Below are 20,939 nucleotides of genomic sequence, written 5' to 3' on the forward strand. Positions count from 1 at the left end.
TATTATAATAATACCAAAACAAACTCACTGCCACTGCTATTTGTTTCCTGAGTCATAGTTTATTAAATTTGGAGCCAATAATGTAATGAACTTGCTGAGGCAAACTTTTAGGAAGAAATAGGTTTGCCTTTGCAGGAGTAGCTCATTCTGATGCAATGAAGGACACAGGCCTGGAACGAGGTTTGTCTTTGATGAGAGAGACTCCTGTTGCCTGGTTTCATTTCTAAGATCTGTAGGAAGTTTGAACGTTAGTTGTAGTCTGACTCAAAGACTTGTGCTTGCTCTTGTTCTGAGCTGTATCTGACTGTGCACTTCATCATAGATTTCCTCTTGATTCCATATTTGGTCAGGTATGTCAGATGGCCCAGGCAACCAGTGCATTCAGTTCCCTGAATCCTTAGTTTGCTTGTGGAAGTGTGTTAATTCTTTCCTCCTAACAACTCTTTCATCAGTTCACACTGTCTCTTCCTGAGCCCAATCCAGGTCAGTCCTCACTCAGTTGTAAGCTCCCTAAAGTCCAGGATCACCCCTTTCCTTTCTGTAGCCCTCTAAACTAATGGAAAGTATTCAATAAATCTCCTTGATGACCTTTATTCCACCATATTTGCACAATTTTTGTGACTGTATTAGTGGTGCTTATCCTCCTCCAGAGTAGAAGTTATAGTAAAATGATTAATACTTGAAAAAGAAAGCAGCCCTTCTCTTTCTCCACACAAGCCTTGAAGGTGTAGATGTGACTAGGTTCTTGCCACTTTGAATGTGCATGTCTCTGAGCAGTGGATGAGAAATGAAATAAAATAGGGAGTATCTCACCAGGGTTAGTTGTTTGGTTTTGGTATGGACTTTTCTGAAGGATATTGGAGTCCACACTCTGGAATTCCTCTTCATCTGAAGTCAGAAGTCTGTAACGTCAGTACTCCTCTCTCAACCTCGCCTCCGACAGAGTCTTCACGCTCTTTCGGGTGCTTAGTCTCCTTCCCACCAGACTTGTTCTTTGACCTCCAGCTGCTTGAATTTTCTGTTTTTCCCCTCGTTCTCACTTCTTTCTTGGCCTGTCTTTATGCTCTGCCCACTTTGGATCTCATGTGTAATCTTGTGAACAGCATTGTTATCAGCATGTTCAGCTCCCTGATGCCACTGCTCTTTGCAGCTTCCCATTTCTAACTGTATCTACTATCTCAAACTCAAAATTGCTCGAGTCTTCCAGTGCCCTGAAATGTGCATCGTAACACTGCCAGAGAGCAGCCATGTGTGTGCCTGGCTGCGGGTGGGAGGAGGGGTTCTGGGGGCTGAAAACCAGCTCTCACGTGCTGCGTCCAAGGGCTGAGTCTGCCCAGAGGGGACACTATCCTCTAGTCAGCACAAAGACACCACATGGGCTCACAGAGAACCTAGATGCCCAAGCAGCCTTCCTAAAGTATCTGATTATTTTATTCCTCTGCATAATCCTCTTCCTTGGTTCCATTAGCTAAAGCCCAAGCTCCTTAGCATGGATTGCAGACCCTCTGTGACCAAGTTTGAACTGTCTCACCAGGCTTTTCATGACAGTCACCGTATGGTTAATTACCCAAACTGGGGCACTCCTGAGAGGAAGGGGCACTGTTAGTAATTATGGCAGGACAACAAACTGAGGCTCTGGGCACCAGTGTGTGACCAAGCATCCCACACCTTGAATTCTTACATTGTGGCTGAACCACACTGCTGGTGGTGTTCCATGGGCACTGGGTTATATCAGTCAAGAGATTTTGATAGAGTTATTTTGACTACCCTGTAGTGAATCTGAGGACATTTTTACTTCTTTCTCTGATTAACTATTGAATGATGAGGTCAAAACATCCTCAAGATCAAAATGTCAAGATTAAAATTGTCGTAGCACAAATGATGAGACTGGAGCGTCTGTATGTTCTGTGTTTCTAGTTACTTGATCAGTGTCCTTTCTTTCCTTAGAACTTCTATTTCCTCTTTCCCATTTTCCTCCTTTTCTGTGGTTTATTTCCATTTATTGTCCAAGGCTTCCCTGGTGGCTCAGAGGGTAAAGTGTCTGCCTGCAATGCGGGAGACCCGGGTTTGATCCCTGGGTCGGGAAGATCCCCTGGAGAAGGAAATAATAACCCAATCTAGTATTCTTGCCTGGAGAATCCCATGGACAGAGGATCCTAGTAGACTACAGTCCACGGGTTTGCAAAGAGTCAGACACGACTGGGCAACTTCACTTCACTTCACTTCATTGTGCAAGACATCCCGAGGGTCACCTGTCCCAGGCCTTGGCTGGGCTTAGTGCTGATCGTCGTGTTCCACAGCACTCGCTGTGTGTATGTCTTAGTCACTTAGTCGTGTCCGACTCTTTGTGACCCTGTGGACTGTAGCCCGCCAGGCTCCTGTGTCCATGGGGATTCTCCAGGCAAGAATACTGGAGTGCCTTGCCATTCCCTCCTCCAGGGGCTCTTCCCAACCCAGGGATTGAACCCAGGTCTCCTGCAATTCAGGCAGATTCTTTACCATCTGCGCCACCAGGGAAGCCCTCAGCACTCACTACAAACATGTTTTATTGTACCTAAAAAAAAGTGTGTCAGTCATTCAGGCCTGCCTTGCCCACAGAATATAAGGTCCTTAGGGGAGGAGCACTGGATTTTTAATCTTTGCATCCTCAGTGCCTAGCACAGGGCTTGACAAATAATGGGATCTCTAAATATTTGTTGACATGGAGTAATTTGAATTCTTCATTGTAATACAAAGTTAAATATACTTGTCCTTTGTCTCCTAGAGAAATTCTTAGGATACCTACTTGGAGATTTTATGAAGTTGGCCTTTGGCATATTGAAGTTGTAGAGGTTATTGTTAAATTAATTTTCATACAATAGAAATATATAAGAGGAAGATACATTCCCATAATATTAATGTATGTTGTGCCAAGAGCATGAACAGTGGTGTATTAAACTTCAGTTTGCCATGCCATGACCAAAACTGTTCTGAGAGTTTCTGCAGCATGATACCTGTTTAATACAATGAAGAGCCATGACGTCCATTAAATAATAGTACTTTGTTCTCACCCTCTGTTGAGAACTCTCTAGTTTAGGTATTTTGAGTAAAGGTGTCAGTGTTGTCTCAGTTTTAAGTATTTGTTTTATAAGTCTAATATATTCTTTTTTCGTCTTTTTAGAATGTTTCAGACATTTAAAGAATGGTTTTGGTTGGAAAGATTCTGGCTTCCTCCAACAATAAAATGGTCAGATCTTGAAGATCACGATGGACTCATCTTTGTGAAGCCCTCTCATTTATATATGACTATTCCATATGCTTTTGTCTTGATAATTATCAGACATTTTTTTCAAAAGTAAGTAATGTTTGTGTGTCTTTCCTCTCCATTCCCCTTTGCCCCACCTCTAGAGTAAAGAATTTTGGTAAGATCCTTAAAGAATCTTAATCTGTTGCTCAGAGGTCACCACTAATGGGCGCTCATGAAATCAGATGCACACTAAATGTTGTCTAGAAACTGAGCAAATGAGAATCAGAAATTCTGTTTCCACAAGTACGTGAGTTTTACAGTGAAGGAAATTGAGGTTGGGAAAGGTTGAGGATCACAGAGCTTATTAGAGTCAATGACGGTAAAGAACTTGGCTCATCTTCCATGTACCATGTGGTCTGACAACAGACATGCACGCCCGTGTCCTTTGTCGGCAGTATTAGGAGAGTACAGCTAGTGGATGCGTTATCGTTTTAGAATGCCTATAAAATAGCAGAAATGGCTCATTAAAGACCAAACAATATTGTTCTATAGCATAGTTTAAAGGTTTTTTGAAAATTTTAATAGCAAGCCTTCATTCCAAAGGATAAGGAAATCAAAGAAAAAATATCAATTTGCTTTCTCAGAAAAAGTGAACTTTTCTTTTTCTTAATTTACTTTAAATAGATATTACTTCCAACCTTTTTATTAAAACCGTACTAGTGTCATGGTAACTGAAGATAAATGTTCATCTATAATTTTGGTAGTTGTCTCCGATTAATTTTTTTTGGAGCAAAAAGAATATTCAAATGTCAAGAGTTAAGACAAAATCCCCAATAGCTCAGTTGGTAAAGAATCTGCCTGCAATGCAGAAGACCCCGGTTCAATTCCTGGGTCAGGAAAATTCGCTGGAGAAGGAATAGGCTACCCACTCCAGTATTCTTGGGCGCTTCCCTTCTGGCTCAGCTGGTAAAAAATCCATCTGCAATGCAGGAGACCTAGGTTCGATCTCTGGGTTGGGAAGATCCCCTGGAGAAGGGAAAGGCTACCCACTCCAGTATTCTGGCCTGGAGAATTTCATGGACTGCATAGTCCATGGGGTTGCAAAGAGTCGGATTCGACTGAGTGATTTGCAGTTTCACTTCACTTTCACTTTCTTTCAAGACAAAATCTGATAAAGATCATTTTGTCCAAGACTAACTGTGGTGCAGATCGCACGTTTTTAACCATTTGCAGGGTTCTCATCTTGAGGGTTTGGTTTCATGGATTGTCCAAGAGGTTTCTGTACAAATAACAACTTTACTTTGGCCAGCAATGTGCTATTGATAGGGGGAGGAAAAGAAAGCTGCTTGATATCACTGAACTCTAGCTGAGAATGTTTAACAATGTTTTTCGTTTTTGACAGTTAATTCTGCTTTTACTCACATGTTTAGATTTGTCAAAGAATGCCTAAATTAGAATTGTGCTACTGCACTTGTAAATTAGCAAATTACTCTGCTGTCCTGAAATACTTGCTTTTCTTGAGTAGTGTCTGATGATCTTTGAATTTGACATCCAGGTTGTACACTTGCAGATTTCCTACTTTGGGGTGGACAGCTCCATTTTCAACGTTTGATCAGACAGTGAACTAGAAAAGTGTTTTTGCTTGCCAGAGCAGCATAGCTGTAGAAGACCAACTTGCTGTGTCCTGGTCTTGTCCTTTCCAACAATGATCAGAAAGGAATCAAATCTTCTTTTAATCCTTAGGGCCATTCTTACTTCTTCTCAAGGGGTTAAGTATAGTCTTTCCTACCTCCTTATAACTTTAACTCCCAATAACTCAGCCTTAGTTTTTTCCATCCCATGACACTAGAAAAAACTCTTTGTTGCTCCAGTGATCTCTTATCTCTTTTTTTCATATCTTTTCATATCTCTTTTAATGCAAAAGAAGGAAGGAAAATTTAACATGAGAGCAAGATCATGCTTTTTGAAGTAGAAATTAATATTTTTTCAAGGCTTCTATGTAGTTTGCATTAGATTAAACTGCTTAGATCATAAGATATTACTTACACCTTGCATTTGAATAGAAGCTTATAGTTTAAGAGATATATAAAATCATAAGTGGTATGATCTCAGTCAGGAAAGTGAGAGCTCAGTGAGCTGGCCAAGGTCACATGGCCAGTAGGCACGTGTAGGCAAAGAGTAGACTGGGATGAGCCCACGTGCTGTGATGCCAAATTCAGGGCTGATGGGCTTTTATTTTCCCTTGAACCAGGACTTCTAGGGCTTTCACAGTGAAGTACTCCTGATGGCAAAGGCAGTAAATTAATATCCTTTGGAAATATAGAAGATAAGGCTTAAGGGGATGATAGCAAATGTGAACTTTCCTATCAAAACCTCATGTAAACTTGACACCATGTTTCAGCATATCCTGTGATATCACAAGAAAGCTTCTTTCTTTCGTCCTGCATTTCTGTTTTTGCTATACCTCCTCATTCTAGGAAGTGACCCGGAGTTGTGATTTGTCTGGCTCATTTTTATCCTAGGCAGGAGCCATTCACAATGAGAAAGGGCCCATCCCAGAAAGGAGTAGAGAAATAGAGAGATGAAGAACAAATAAGTCAATCATTTGAAAGTTACTGACATTTGCTTTCTATTTAGAATTTCGTTTCCTTACAAGTTTTAATTTGTGCCTTATGTTTTGATTTTTTGAGGGGAGGGGTCTAGAATAGCAATTACTAACTAGTAGATCCAGATTCTTCTATACATTGTTCTTTGTGTCTTAAGTATGACTTAGAGGGGATCTAAGCTACTCAAATTTAATCACTTGTGAAATAAGCACATTATCTCAGAGTAAATTATGGCCCTGGAAGTGTCCAAGGCAAGGGTAAGGGTGGTAAAATCAGAAGGTAAACTTTTTTTCTTTTACTTTTATAATTTTGTTTATTTATTTTGTCTGTGCTGGGTCTTCATTGCTTTGAGGGCTTTTCTCTATTTGCTGCAAGCAGGGGCTACACTCTAGTTGCAGTGCACAGGCTTCTCATTTAGGTGGCTTCTCTTAACCCTAGGGAACTCAGGCTTCAGTAGTTGCAGTACACGTTGGGCTCAGTAGTTGTGACTTGTGGACTCTAGAGCACAGGTTCAGTAGTCATGGTAAATGGCCTTAGTTGTTCCGCGACATATGGGATCTTCCAGGATCAAGGATTGAACCTGTGTTTCCTGCAGTAGTAGGCAGATTCTTTACCACTGAGCCACCAGGGAAGCCCTTTTCTTTTACTTTTAATGATACAATGAATAGGTTTCTGGCCTCTGCCATTTCTACTGAGCAACAGGAGGACGTTAAGGGTTCTTTAAAGAAGGGTAGGTGTAGCAGTTTACAGGAATTGAAAAAGGATTGTTACTATCTTCAGTTGAAAGTCTCAAAATACATACATTGGACTTAAATGTTATCTGAGACTTGCATTGCTTCAGATCTTTATTCTTTCATATAAAACCCTCTGATTAAATTCTGATCACAGAGCCTTTCAATTCTTAGGAACTGGGAGTCAATGTTAATGGCAGTAGGCTATTGTTTCTGTCTAGGAGAAGTATTTAAACTTCACATGCTTAATAAATGCCTAGGCTTGCCTTCTTCTTTATTCCATAAGAGAATATTGAGAAAAAAAAAAGTATGTGTAGAGTAGTGCTCTGGGATTGCTCAGCTTTTGGCTCACAGGTAACTGTTGCAGTGCTAAGTGAAGAGGTGTCTGAAAGAGGCCATCTGAGGGCTCAGTTCTGCAATAGTAGCAAACCTGTGACTCATGCCCTGGTAATTAACCTAACTTTGAACCATTCTACATGGGAGTAGAAGCTCACATTCTCTTTTCTTCCTCTTAGATTTTCCCCTTCTATTCCATATCAATAAAATGAAAGTTCAGGCAAGTTCATGTCTAAGGTCCTTATAGAGCTAAGACCTGTCATTTCCTTCCTTTTTTAAGTTCAGTTTATCAAATATTTATGTGCTTCTTTATTCTCTCCTTTTTAAAAATAAGTTTTTAATTAAGAACCTATTCATATTTACGTATACTTACATAAGTATAAGTGAATATATAAGTAAAAGGTGAATTGATTGTCTAGATTCTTTTGAAAAGAAATATAATGCTAAAGTAGCAAACTGTGCTTACATATATACTTCCTCTGTTTTACGGAAAATGTTATTTCTGTTCTTGAAGCCTGGACATGTTAACAAACAGGACTATTATTTCTCTTTCTTCTTTAAATTTATGCTTTGACTGTAGACATTTTCCTCATATCAGCAAGTATGTTATAGATCTGTATTTTTATCCATTGTGTATGCTTATCTCCACATGACCCTCTAGAGGGAAATGTTATACTTTATTTGGCTTTGAAATGTATAGGCCATTTCCAGGAGAACTTAGGCCATCTGGAAGTTAGATTGGCTTATACACATTTTATGCTGGCTTCCTTGGTGGCTCAGATGATAAATGATCTGCCTTCAATGTGGGAGACCCAGGTTTGGTCCCTGGGTTGGGAAGATCCCCTAGAGAAGGGAATGGCAACCCACTCTAGTATGCTTGCCTGGAGAATCCCATGGACAAAGAAGCCTGGCTGACTGCAGTTTATTGGGTCGAAAAGTGTTGGACACGACTGCGCAGCTAACACCAAGGCTAACTAATACATTTTATCAGAGTATTTTAGTAAAATTTATTTTTTTTTTTTAATTTTTGGCCATACCATGCAGCATGTGGGATCTTAGTTCCCTGATCAGGGACCAAACCTATGCCCCCTACATTGGGAACTCGGAGTCTTAACCGTTGGACTGCCAGGGAAATCCCTAGGAAAATTTTTATTCAACTCCATGGTTACAAAAATGAATTTAAGAGCTAAATGATCATTTATAACTAAAATTTCCAGCATTTAATTACATACAGAAACTTCTGAGTACTAGAATAGCCTGACCTAGCAGACAATGGAGCCTTTGTTAGAACTAAGGGAAAAATAGGGACATGTGATTTTTAATCAGCTTTATTGAGGTATGATTTACATATAAGAAAGTTCATCCAAAATTTGATGCATTTTGACAAATGTATACAGTCGTTTAACTATCACCACAATTATGATGTAGAAGATTTCAATTGGCTGAAAACATCCCCGTACCCTGTGTAGTTAATTCTCTTCCTACCTACTGCCTCCTTGCAATCACTAAAATGCTTTGTCAGTATAATTTTCCTTTTTCAAGGATTTCCTATAGATGGAATCATATAGATTATAGTCTTTTGTGTCTGATTTCTTTCATTTAGCATAATGCTTTTGAGGTTTTTTTTTCATGTCATTATATGTATCAGTGATTCTTTGTCATTGCTGAGTAGTCTTTCAACATGTTGCTATACTGAAATTTATTATCCTTTAACTAGTATGGAAATTTGGATTGTTTACAGCTTTGGCCTCTTATGAATAAAGCTTCCGTGAACATTTGAGTAGAAGAATTTGTGTAGGTATATGCTTTTATTTCTCCTGGTAAATAGCTAAAGTATTCTTCAAAAGGCATTGTTAATGTAAATATATATCTATACAATAGATTATTTGGCAATAAAAATGAATGAACTTCAAATGCATCCAGATACATTGATGGATCTCAAAAACATTACTCAATGGAAGAAGCCAGGCACAAGCAACCACATATTATATGATTCTATTACATTAAATATCCAGGAAAGGCAGTTATGAAGACAGAAAGTAGAGTAGTGATTACCTGTGACAGGATTAACAGGGAGCAGGGATTAAAGTAAATATATATGAGGTATTATATTGGAATTATGAAAATGTCCTAAAGCTGATTCATGGTAATAGTTGTACCACTTGGTAAATTTACAAAAAAAAAAAATCACTGAATATTATACTTGATATGATGAATTATAGGATATGTAAAAATGCATTAATAGTTATTTTTAAAAGATGTCAATAAAATGGAGCAGTAAATCAGATTAGGAGAAAATCTATACAAGACATTTTGTATATATTTGATGAGGGACTTAAAGTCAGAATGTGTAAAGAACTCATAACTTAATAACAAACAAAAAGACTTGATTTTTTTTAAATGGGCAAAAGTTGGAGCAGCAGTCTCACCAAAGGAGATACTAATAACAAGTAAACACATAAAAGATGTTCAATATCATTAGTCATTACCAAAATGCAAATTAAAACCACTATGCATTGGAAGTTAACAAAAATGTCAGAGTAAGGACCTCTGAAAATTTTCTCCTTCATAAAATCAGGAAACTAGCAAAGATTGTCAAATTAACTTTTCAGAATTCAGAATTAACCAGAGGCTTGCAGCAATCCAGAGAGTGTTATTTAAGAAAAACAGTTGACTGTCGGAAAGAGCAGCAAGCTTTGTGGCATTTTGACTTGCCCTATTTCTATCCTTAACTTTTCTCCTCTCTGATAGCCTTGAAAAACCAACAGCGCACAGTTTCAGTGGAAACCAGCAGCCTGGTAACCACTGAAGGAAGCAGAACAGAGTTGGAGCGCCCTCAAACCATCATTCCCAGAGAATTGTCCTTCTCTGACCTGTCTGCTGCTTCTTTGAACTGTCTTTATTTCCCTTTTCCCTTGGGAAGAGATGGGTTACTTGTCTGAAACAATTAGAGACAATTGATTAATTTTGGAACTGCCTACTGCTGCTGCTAAGTCACATCAGTTGTGTCCAACTCTGTGCGACCCCATAGATGGCAGCCCACCAGGCTCCCATCCCTGGGATTCTCCAGGCAAGAATACTGGAGTGGGTTGCCATTTCCTTCTCCAGTGCATGAAAGTGAAAAGTGAAAGTGAAGTGGAAAAGAAAAGATATACCCATTTGAATGCAGAGTTCCAAAGAATAGCAAGGAGAGATAGGAAAGCCTTCCTCAGAGATCAATGCAAACAAATAGATTAAAACAATAGAATGGGAAAGACTACAGATCTCTTCAAGAAAATTAGAGGTACCAAGGGAACATCTCATGCAAAGATGGGCACAATAAAGGACAGAAATGGTATGGACCTAACAGAAGCAGAAGATATTAAGAAGAGGTGGCAAGAATACACAGAACTATGCAAAAAAGATCTTCATGACCCAGATAACCATGATGGTGTGATCACTCACCTAGAGCCAGATATTCTGGGATGTGAAGTCAAGTGAGCCTTAGGAAGCATCACTATGAACAAAGCTAGTAGAGGTGATAGAATTCCAGTTGAGCTGTTTCAAATCCTAAAAGATGATGCTGTGAAAGTGCTACACTCAATATGCCAGCAAATTTGGAAAACTCAGCAGTGACTATAGGACTGGAAAAGGTCAGTTTCATTCCAATCCTAAAGAAAGGCAATACCAAAGAATGTTCAAACTACCACACAATTGTACTCATCTCATATGCTAGAAAGTAATGCTCAAAATTCCCCAAGCCAGCCTTCAACAGTACGTGAACCATGAACTTCCAGATGTTCAAGTTGCATTTAGAAAAGGCAGACGAACTAGAGATCAAATTGCCAATATCCATTGAATCATTAAAAACCAAGAGAGTTCCAGAAAAACATCTACTTCTGCTTTTTTGACTATGCCAAAGCGTTTGACTGTGTGGATCACAACAAACTGTGGAAAATTCTTCAAGAGATGGGAATACCAGAACACCTTACCTGCCTCCTAAGAAATCTGTATATAGGTCAACAAGCAACAGTTAGAACCAGACATGGAACAACAGACTGGTTCCAAATTGGGAAAGGAGTACAACAAAGCTGTATATTGTCACCCTGCTTATTTAACTTCTATGCAGAGTACATCATGTGAAATGTCGGGCTGGATGAAGTCCAGGCTGTAATTGAGATTGCCAGGAGAAATATCAATAACCTCAGATATGCAGATGACACCACCCTTATGGCAGAAAGCAAAGAAGAACTAGAGAGCCTCTTGATGAAACTAAAAGAGGAGAATGAGAAAGTTGGCTTAAAGCTCAACATTCAGAAAACTAAGATCATGGCATCTTGTCCCATCACTTCATGGCAAATACATGGGGAAACAGTGGAAACAATGACAGACTTTATTTTCTTGGGATCCAAGCTATGACCAACCTAGAGAGCAGAGACATTACTTTGCCAAGAAAGATCTGTATAGTCAAAGCTATGGTTTTTCCACTAGTCATGTATGGCTGTGAGAGTTGGATTATAAAGAAAGCAGAGCACCAAAGAATTGATGCTTTTGAACTGTGGTGCTGGAGAAGACTCTTGAGAGTCCCTTGGACTGCAAGGAGATCCAACCAGTCTATCCTAAAGGAAATCAGTCCCAAATATTCATTGGAAGGACTGATGCTGAAACTGAAGCTCCAATACTTTGGCCACCTGATGGGAAGCTGACTCATTGGAAAAGACCCTGATGCTGGGAAAGATTGAAGGCAGGAGAAGAAGGGGACAACAGAGGACGAGATGGTTGAATGACATCACCGACTTTATGGACATGAGTTTGAGGAAGCTCCGGGACTTGGTGATGGCCAGGGAAGCCTGGTGTGCTGCAGTCCATGGGGTGGCAAAGAGTTGGACACAACTGAGTGATTGAACTGAACTGAACTGAGGGTAGTGGATAACTAGTGGGTCAAACAATAAACAAAAAGCTTTCCTTTTTAAAAGATAAGCTGGGAAATATGTCCATAGGGGATTTTGAAAAGCTCTGACATACTCTTGGAAGTTAGAAGGCCACTTGAATTTGTAGAGCTTTGGCATGCCCAGGGCCACCCACATGATAAAGAAAAGTATGATCAAGAGGTGAGTCCAAAGCTCTCACCTCTGGATGACCTTAAGGCTTTGTGCAAACAGGAAGTGAAGGCTAAGGCAAAGTTGTCCACTGCCTGGTTGAGTGTTGAAGGTGTCCCCTGAAGTGTACATTATCCCCTTAGCAAACACTGGAAGATTTATTGGTTCCAGGCATTTAAGGACATCTCTGTCTAATCGTTAGTAGACCACTAAGCTAACCTAATAAAGACTTCAGTGCCCACACATAAAGAATATAAACTTTACAGATCAGTTTAAAAAAGTAAACAACAAATGGACAACAAAAAACAGCAAGAACAACAACAAACTCTGAAGAGGGGGATATTCTGATTTCCTGAGTTGCCACATTATATTAGTAAGCATGTCTACTTTTAAGCAAAAATTATGACATGCAAAAAAATAAGAAAGTATAGCTCATACACAGGAAAAAAAAAAAAAAAAAACAGCAGTCAATAGAGTGTGTCCCTTACAAAGCCTGGATGTTAAACTTATTAGACAATACTTTAAGTCAACTATTTAAAAAATATTCAAAGAACTAGAGAAAACCATGCTTAAAAACTAAGGAAAGATAATTGGGGAAAAAAATGATGAAAGTGTTAAAATACAACTGACTGAAGAGACTAGAAACTTACAAGTTCAAACTGGTATGAAAGTTAATACATACATGCTTACATATATAAATAAAAGATGGAAAAGGAAAAAAAAAGTCACTAAATTAAGAATATCAGTAAAGAGATAAAATTATAGATTATAAAAAGAAATCAAATAGAAATTTAGGACTTGATAAGTACAATAACTCATATTAAAAATTCACTGGAGGGCCTTTACAGCATTTTTGGGCAGGCAGAAGAAAGAGTCAGCAATCTAAGGAACAGAAAAAAAAAAAAAAAGAATGGAAAAATGAAGAACCTCAGAGACCTGTGAGCCCTGATCAAGCATAACAACATATGTATAATGGCAATTCCAGAAGAGGAGGAAATGAACAGGATAAAAAATATTTGAAGAAACAAGTGGCTAAAAATTTCTCCAAATCTGATGACAAACATTAATCTGTAATTTGAAAAGCTAACCAAACTCCAAGAAGAATAAGCTTAATTAAAGAGATTCATATCTAGATATATCATAAGCAAACTGTTGAAAGAATCTTGAAAGCAATGAGAGGGAAGCATATTATCATGTAACAGTGATCTTTGATGAGATTGAGTTGATTTCTCATCAGCAACTGTGGAAGCCAAAGGCAATAGGAGGAAAAATTACAAGAAAGAAAAAACTGTCAACCAAGCAAAATTATCCTTCAAAATGAGAGAAGATAAGACATTTCCAGATAAGCAAAAACTGGAAGAATTTGTTGCTAAGCAGACTTACCCTATGATAAATACTAAAGGGAGTCCTGGTCACTGTAAGCAAAGGATGCAGACAGTACTTGAATCCACGTGAAGAAATAAAGAGCACCAGTAAAGCACCCACACAAGAAATAAAAGAATAAATGCATTTTTTTGGTAACATGTTTTACTCCTGTCTGATTTGAAAGACAGCTGCATAAACTAATAATCATAAAAGTCTGTTGATGAGACCACAGTTTATAGGTCCGTAATTTATATGACAATAGCAGCAGAGAGAGGGGAGGTAATGGAGTTCTGTATAGTGCTTAAATTGTTTTATTATTAATCTGAATTAGGAGATTATAAATTCAGATGTTAATTGTAATCCCTATTTTTAAAAATAATAAAAAAGAATTAAAAGAATACACTAGAAAATATCTGTTTAACACAGAGAAGATAGTAATGAAAGGATAGAGAAACAAAAAAGTGGAAACTGTATAGAAAATAAATAGCAAAGTGGCAGGTATAAATCCTGTCTTATCAGTAATTAAGTGTAATTTACATTAAATGTAAATGAATTAAATACTCCAACTAAAAGATAGGAGGACTGGGTAGAAATGTTAATATATGATCCAACTATATAATTTCTATGAGAGACACATTTTAAGTTCAAAGACATAAATAGGTTGAAAGTGAAAGAATGAGAAAATATATATCATGCTAGCAATAACCAAAAGAGAGCTGGGATGACTATACTTGGTTGTTGTTTAGTGTCTAAGTCGTGTCCGTCTCTTTGCAATTCCATGGACTGTAGCCCTTCAGGCTCCTCTGTTCTTGGCTATACTAATACCAGGCAGTTTAACAGCCTTTAAATTGTTGCTGGAAACAAAGGATATTTTATACTATAAAAGGGTAAACATATCAAGATGATAGAACAATTGCAAACATATATGTACCTAGCAACATAGTCCCCAAAACATGAAGCAAACAGAATTGAAAGGAGAAATAAACAATTCAACAATAATAGCTGTAAACTTCAATACCCCATTTTCAATAATGAATAGAACAACTAGGCAGAAAATCAACAAAGAAATAGACTTGATCAACTGAATTTATAAATGAATTATTATGAATTATAAATGAACTAGACCAAACACACATCTATAGAGTGCATCACCAATAACAGCAGAATACAGATTCTTCTCATGTGCACAAGGAACATTCTCCAGAATAGACCATGTGTTAGGCCTTAAAACTAATCTCAATAAAAGTGAGAAGATTGTAATCATACAAGGTATGTTTTCTGACCACTGTTAAATGAAATTAGAAGTCCAAAACAGAAGGAAATTGAGAAATTAGCAAATATATGGAAATTAAACAGTATACTTCTAAATAACCTATGGGTCAGAAGAGAAATCACAGGTAAATTAGAAAATACTGTAAGATGAATGAAAAAGAAAGCACCATACCAAAACTTATGGGATTCAGCAAAAGCAGTGCTTACTAGGACATTTAGCGCTATAACCACATATATTTAAAAAGAAAAAAGATCTCAAATCAGTAATCTAACCTTCTACCTTAATAAAGAAGGGAAAAAAGCAAACTGAATTTATAACAAGAAAGTTAAGAAATAATAGAAATTAGAATATAAAATCAATAAAAGCCAGTACACGCCCAGTAGAATTGCTAAAATTAAAAAGACTGGCAATACCAACTGTTGGCAGAGATATGGAATAACTGGAACTCTGGCACATTATTGATGGAAATGTAAAGTAGCATAGAGAGTTTGGAAAGCATTCACTAAGTTCTTTTAAGTGTATACTTGCCGTACAACTTATCAATCCCATTGCTAAATATTTTCCCAAGAGTCATGCCATTTTTCATTAGTTAGAACTTTCAATAGGGGACATAATAATTTCTTTAAAATAATATCACCAAAGAAAATAATAACAAAACATTTATCTCAATCTCTAGTAGTCTTAAAAATGAAACTGAATAGAATGGTTTATCCTGGTTCCTGGATCTTGTATATAAATATATTTGAGTTTACATAAAATGGATTTTAGAACTATGCAAGTACAGTTGACTCTTGAACAACAAAGGTTTGAACTTCAGGGTCCACTTGTAAGCAGATTTTTCACAGTAGTAAATACTACAGTGCTAAATCTACGGTTGGTTGAACCCATAGATGTGAAACCTTGAATAAGGAGGAAACACTTAAACCTAGGGGCTGACTATAAGCTATATGAAAAGGATTTTCACTGCACTGTTAGCACCCCTCAACCCTGTGTGTTTAGTCAAATATATTTTGTATTTTAAGTTATTGCTTGTATAAAGATCTCAAATTTTGCTCTTTGAATTTCTGTAAGGCAGATATTGGCTTTAGGTAATCTAATGACTGATCTTTAATTTGGAATCTAAAGTTACAGCTTGACTTTCCTGGTGACATTGTAGATTCATTCTCAGATTTTGAACTTGAAAAGCAAGTGTTAGTTTCTCAGCCATGTCTGACTCTTTATTTTGTTTATATTTTCATAGGTTTATTGCTTCACCTCTAGCAAAAACATTTGGCATTAAAGAGGAAGTTCAAAAGAAGATTACACCAAATACTGTCTTAGAGAATTTTTTCAAACATTCCACAAGCAAACCATCTCAAGTAAGTACAAATTCTTTGTTTTGGGATTTAAAAATCTCCTTTCTTAATACTTCCATCATCTGTTGCTTACCTTATCTATGAAAAAAGTTCAGTTGAGCAGCAAATTATTTCATTTGGATTTTTTTCCTCTGTTGATAAGTTACAAAGCATTCTTAGCATAATATAAAGTGACACAATAATAATATACAATATATTTATAATGATAGAAAGTAACAGATATTTAACTAGTGTTGAACACTGACAATTTGGGTGTAAAGATCAAAATTTAATTTTCAATGGTAGGATATATACAAAGTATACCAATGAAAAGGGATCATTATTAAGGCAGAGTAGCCCATATCTGACACTTTTGATGACTGTGACACCATCAGTACACACGGCGCACATTACAAAAGTATCTCTTGGGGTGGCTTTCCTGAGCAGAACACTTTATTTTATCCAAGGCTTCAAAATACTCAGAAATACTCTGTGCTCCTGCCCACTCCCCAGAGATGGAATCCTTAGGAGAGTCACAATTTTCTTCTCTATACGAGAGGTACTTGATGAAATGTTACAGTGCACTGCATGTTTACACCACAGAAAAAGACTTTAACCTAAAGGTTATGTAAAAATAGTAGTGTCCAGGCAAGTCTAGTTTCATTATACCCCACATTTAAATGAGATGAAATAAAAACTTCTCTAAAACTGGCATACCCTCTCCGACAAATACAGACATCTCTCACTAGTAATTTTAAAAGTCAAAAATAATGTGCTACTGTGGTTTTAGGATAGATAGATTTTTAAGGTCCTGAACTTATCTGCTGAATTCACTTGCTTTTTCTATGACACTTTCTGTCACTGGTCAGGTGGGCTCCCTGCACAAATAAACATACTGAAATCTGGCCATATAGCACCAGGCATCATGTTCAGAATTATTCATGGCTAGCCAGCACTGTCTTTTAACTTGTCTGCCATCAGCTTCTGTATGTGCCTTTTTTTCCTAAAATGAGGACAGTCTGATAAGCCGTCTCTGTGTGTTCTTTATTTCTACCTGCTTGAAAAGACTGAAGTCATTCACCTAAATACTGCTGTTACCACTGGTGGTAATGCTTAAGCATCATTTTACATTTTTCAGAGGGGAAGTTATTTAGTTGTGTTTATGAAAAGTTAGGACTCTCTCAGAGAATCCTTATTATCCTTTGTTTCTATCTGAGAATAATTAATAGGATTATTATCTGAGAATAATTTTAAAATATGTAGAAAATTTGGCTCTTAGCAAGTTTCTCAGCTATGAAGATAAATTAGCCACCTGACAGTTAAAGAAAAATGAAGAAAAGCTGAAAGAGATTTAGAGATTAGGTCATCTTTCTTCTTTACAATTGAGATGAGGAAAGTAAGGTCAACAGAGGACCTGTCCAAGGTCATGCAGCTAATTAATGGCTGAATCCAGACCTGGACCCTGGCCCAGGACTCCCTGTCAAGTGCCGCTTCTACTATGCCTAAGTGATGTCTTTAACTGTGTACAGAATGTTGAAAATGTATTTCAGAGGCTGGAGCTATGTTTGTAAGTAATTATTCTAGCTCAGTTGACAATACAGTATGGCTTAATGTAGTTATAGTTTGGACATTTGCATCAGGTAATAGAGGAAATGTTATATATCAACCCCCAAGTGTTAGAAAGCTTCCTCTACTAAACTATGAAGATGAAGGGACATAATTAAGATATCTAATTTATATTGCTCATAGATTACAAAATCAAGGTAGTATTTGTATAACAGATCAAGATGACAACAAGTTGGCCAGTAAAATGCCCATAGAATAAAAGTACTAGAACCTGGGAAGATAGAATATAGTAGAAGAAGGCAAAGTAAATGACTTAGTAGTGATTTCAGATGTGGAAACAAAATGATACCACAATACTTCCACACATTAACTTGGCCAATGTCATACAGACAGCAGTTTTGCTTAATTAATAGCTGAGCTAAGACAAGTTGCTGGGAAGACTAAAATAAAATGTGCTGGTTCAAGGAATGGGTGGGTATCACCTCTAACAAAGTATTCCAAATCTGTAATCACAGGGCACGCAGTGGTAATACAGGTGCTTAACATCTGACTTTATTAAAACAACTGAGGACACAAATCAAGGATGCTTCTTCAGCTGCTACAGACTGCACCAGAACAAACAAAAACAGTTCAGATACACAGTATCAATTCTATGCTGGTTAGCATAGAGGATATAACATGGTGTTGATGAGGTCCAAAAAGCTGTACCTGTGAACTGCCACTGGAGTTTTGTTCTGTCTCACACACTTTGTGACTGTGTATGTGCAGCTGTGTGTCCACTGTTTATATATCTATGTCTCTCTCTATGTGTATCTCAATGACAATTTCAAGGTGAAATTCAGAGAGAGAATCATGATAACTGATAGAGAATCATGAGAACATACCAATAGCTCTGGCCAACAGATCACTTTTCCTGCTGTTGGTAAAATGAAATAACAGCAGAACTTATTAACAAGGCCTTTTCCTCTGCAAGAATACAATGAGAACTGTTGCAGAACAAATGAATGTGTAGTTCTGAAAGGTGATCTAAAGAAAACGTGGTGCCTTAAGACTGACATAAAGCAGGTATTGTGGTCCATAGTTGGAGAAGAGTCCATAGGGGCATTCCAGTTTGCTAGTTTGTCTCAAACATGGATTCACACATTTTTAGAGCAAAAGGCTCTCTAGCTCTCCAGGCCAGTTTATTTTATGGGTGAGACATGTGAAAGACAAAGAGGTTGAGTGGCTCCTCCATGGTCCCAGAGAGTTGGTTTTTGCATCAAGTAGCCAGGCCTCGTGGCCCATTTCAGGCCACACTGCTTCTCTCCTAGGTTCTGCCCGAGAGCCTTTCCCTTCCATGGATACATTGTCTGTAGTGTCCAGGCTAAAAACACGAATTGTGAGAACAGACTGTGTGTGAAGGTGAGCAGATTAACCCCTCTGCCTCAGTGTCCCCTTCTGTGAACTGAGTGTGTTAACAGCAGTTACCTCATAGGACTCTCAATTCAGGGATTGAATTGAGTACTTAGGATACTGCCTGGTACACAGTCAAGGTCAGCTCTTGTTATTCATGGGCTATACCTATCATGTAGACTTCTAGAGGAGCATTCTCAAATATATCTTCCCAACATTAATTATCCCAAGGGAACATCAGTTGTTTCCTAGGTATGCTTGTTTGTATTCCCATAATATCTTACACAACTTTCTGTACCTAGTAGGTGTTCAATAAATGTTTGTTTTGTATATTAATAACAAAATACTACTAAAGACTTCTGTTTGCAAGAGGACTTCTATCCCAAAAATATTGTAGATATATGAGGCCAGTGTTGTCAGGACTTTGAATCAGATTCATCTGTGCTCCAAATCAGGAAAAAATGCTTCAAATCATGTTTGATCAGTATCTTCTAGATGCATTTATTCATCAGGTGTCTGTAGAAATGATGAGGTAGTAAAATTGGATTGTTCTCGGATCTCAGGAAATTCTACTGTGAGAACAGGAACTGTACTCATTGCTGAATCTCCAGTGCCTAGAATAGTGACTGGCACTAGTGAGTAGAGGCTCAGTAAACATTGGTGATGATTGAATGAATAAAACTTTTAAAGCAGTCAAGCTGGACCCAGAGCCCTTTCAGTCTCAGAAGGTACAGAATATAGTGCTGCTGCATTTCAGAATATGTTCTGCTGTGGACCAAGCAATAGGATTTAAATTATATCTTCTGTTTGGGGGAATCTATTCATGCTTGTAAGTTATTTTAGGAGTAGAGAAATATTTTTTTCTGAAATGATTTTCAGTGTATGGTCTCCTTTCTGGGTTCAGCCATAATCTCTAACATTGATGTAGCACATGATAGATGATTAGATAGAGCCCTGAGATCCTAAATCACTCCCACGAGACAGGATGCAACCACTCATTGTCAATGCCCCATTTTCCACAGCGGGTCAGAGCACACAGCTCAAGGCTGCAGAGCTAGGAAGTAGCAGAACTCGATCTGTTTTTAGTTCCCTGCCATTCCTACTGCATTCTGTTGCCTCAAAACCTGCCGTGTTCTCTCCTCCTGCAATAGGGCTGTGACAAGTTTGGTGCCACCTGGGAGAGTGTATCCAGACCTCCAAACTTGTCCCATCTGGAGTGCAAGGTCCTTGCTCTGGGGACCTCGCTGAGAGAGGTCAGGGATAACAGGGCAAAGTAAACACTGTCTCCACCTCCGCTTACTCCTGGTGCTTCATACTTGACACACTGCAAGAGGAAGACTTCAAAATGCAAACATTCTGTAACCTACAGATAAATTCCAGGCAAGGCCCTCCTTGCTGTGGCCCTGGCCACATCTTTCCTCCTCACTTCCCTGCAAGACCTCTTTCTGTCCCTTGAGTGCTCCCAGTTCCCCTTTGCTGTCATCCCCAGGTGACTGCACAGACTGCCAGGACACTTCCCTTCTTCATCTTCTCCTTCTTGGGACTTTTTTCAGGGTTTAGCATAAGTGTAACTTCCAGGAATTGCCTACATAAAGTTAGGTCCCATGGTACCCTGACCGTCCCCTGTTTCAGCACTCATCATAATTTATTAGAATTATTTGTTGCGTTTTCTGACTTCCTTACCAGACAGACTTTACCTAATGAAGGGGAGGCCCTGTAAATACTGATCTTGTTCATTTAGATCTTCAATGCCAAGCACAATGCCTGCAGGAAATATTCACTAATGAATACCTGCCATTTTAGGGCCATCAAAAACACAAAAACAAACCAAAACAGCAAAGAACAGCGGGTGAAACCTTGGCCTATAAAATAATAGTATTAGAGATGACAGTTTACAGGGAAACAGTATAATATGTCTTGTCTATGTTTTGTTTTACTTTCTTTCTCTTCAGATTAAGTAATAGGCTTGCGGTTATCTCTGGGTCAGGAAGATCCCCTGGAGAAGGGAATGGCAACCACTCCAGTATTCTTG

At 38.1% G+C, this 20,939-nt stretch overlaps 1 protein-coding gene across 2 annotated transcripts in view; it reads left to right on the forward strand.

Annotated features, from left to right (window-relative positions):
* CERS3 (ceramide synthase 3) overlaps nt 1-20,939 on the forward strand; it is a 158,915-nt gene that overhangs the window by 20,193 nt on the left and 117,783 nt on the right. For both annotated transcript variants that reach the window (XM_043489997.1, XM_043489998.1), the window contains exons 2-3: nt 3,161-3,334; nt 15,856-15,973. In XM_043489997.1, the coding sequence (XP_043345932.1) occupies nt 3,162-3,334; nt 15,856-15,973 (291 nt within the window). In that variant the 5' untranslated portion in view covers nt 3,161. The remainder of the gene's footprint in view (nt 1-3,160; nt 3,335-15,855; nt 15,974-20,939) is intronic.

Source organism: Cervus canadensis, chromosome 17, assembly GCF_019320065.1.
Source record: "Cervus canadensis isolate Bull #8, Minnesota chromosome 17, ASM1932006v1, whole genome shotgun sequence".
NCBI classification, from domain to species: Eukaryota; Metazoa; Chordata; class Mammalia; order Artiodactyla; family Cervidae; genus Cervus; species Cervus canadensis.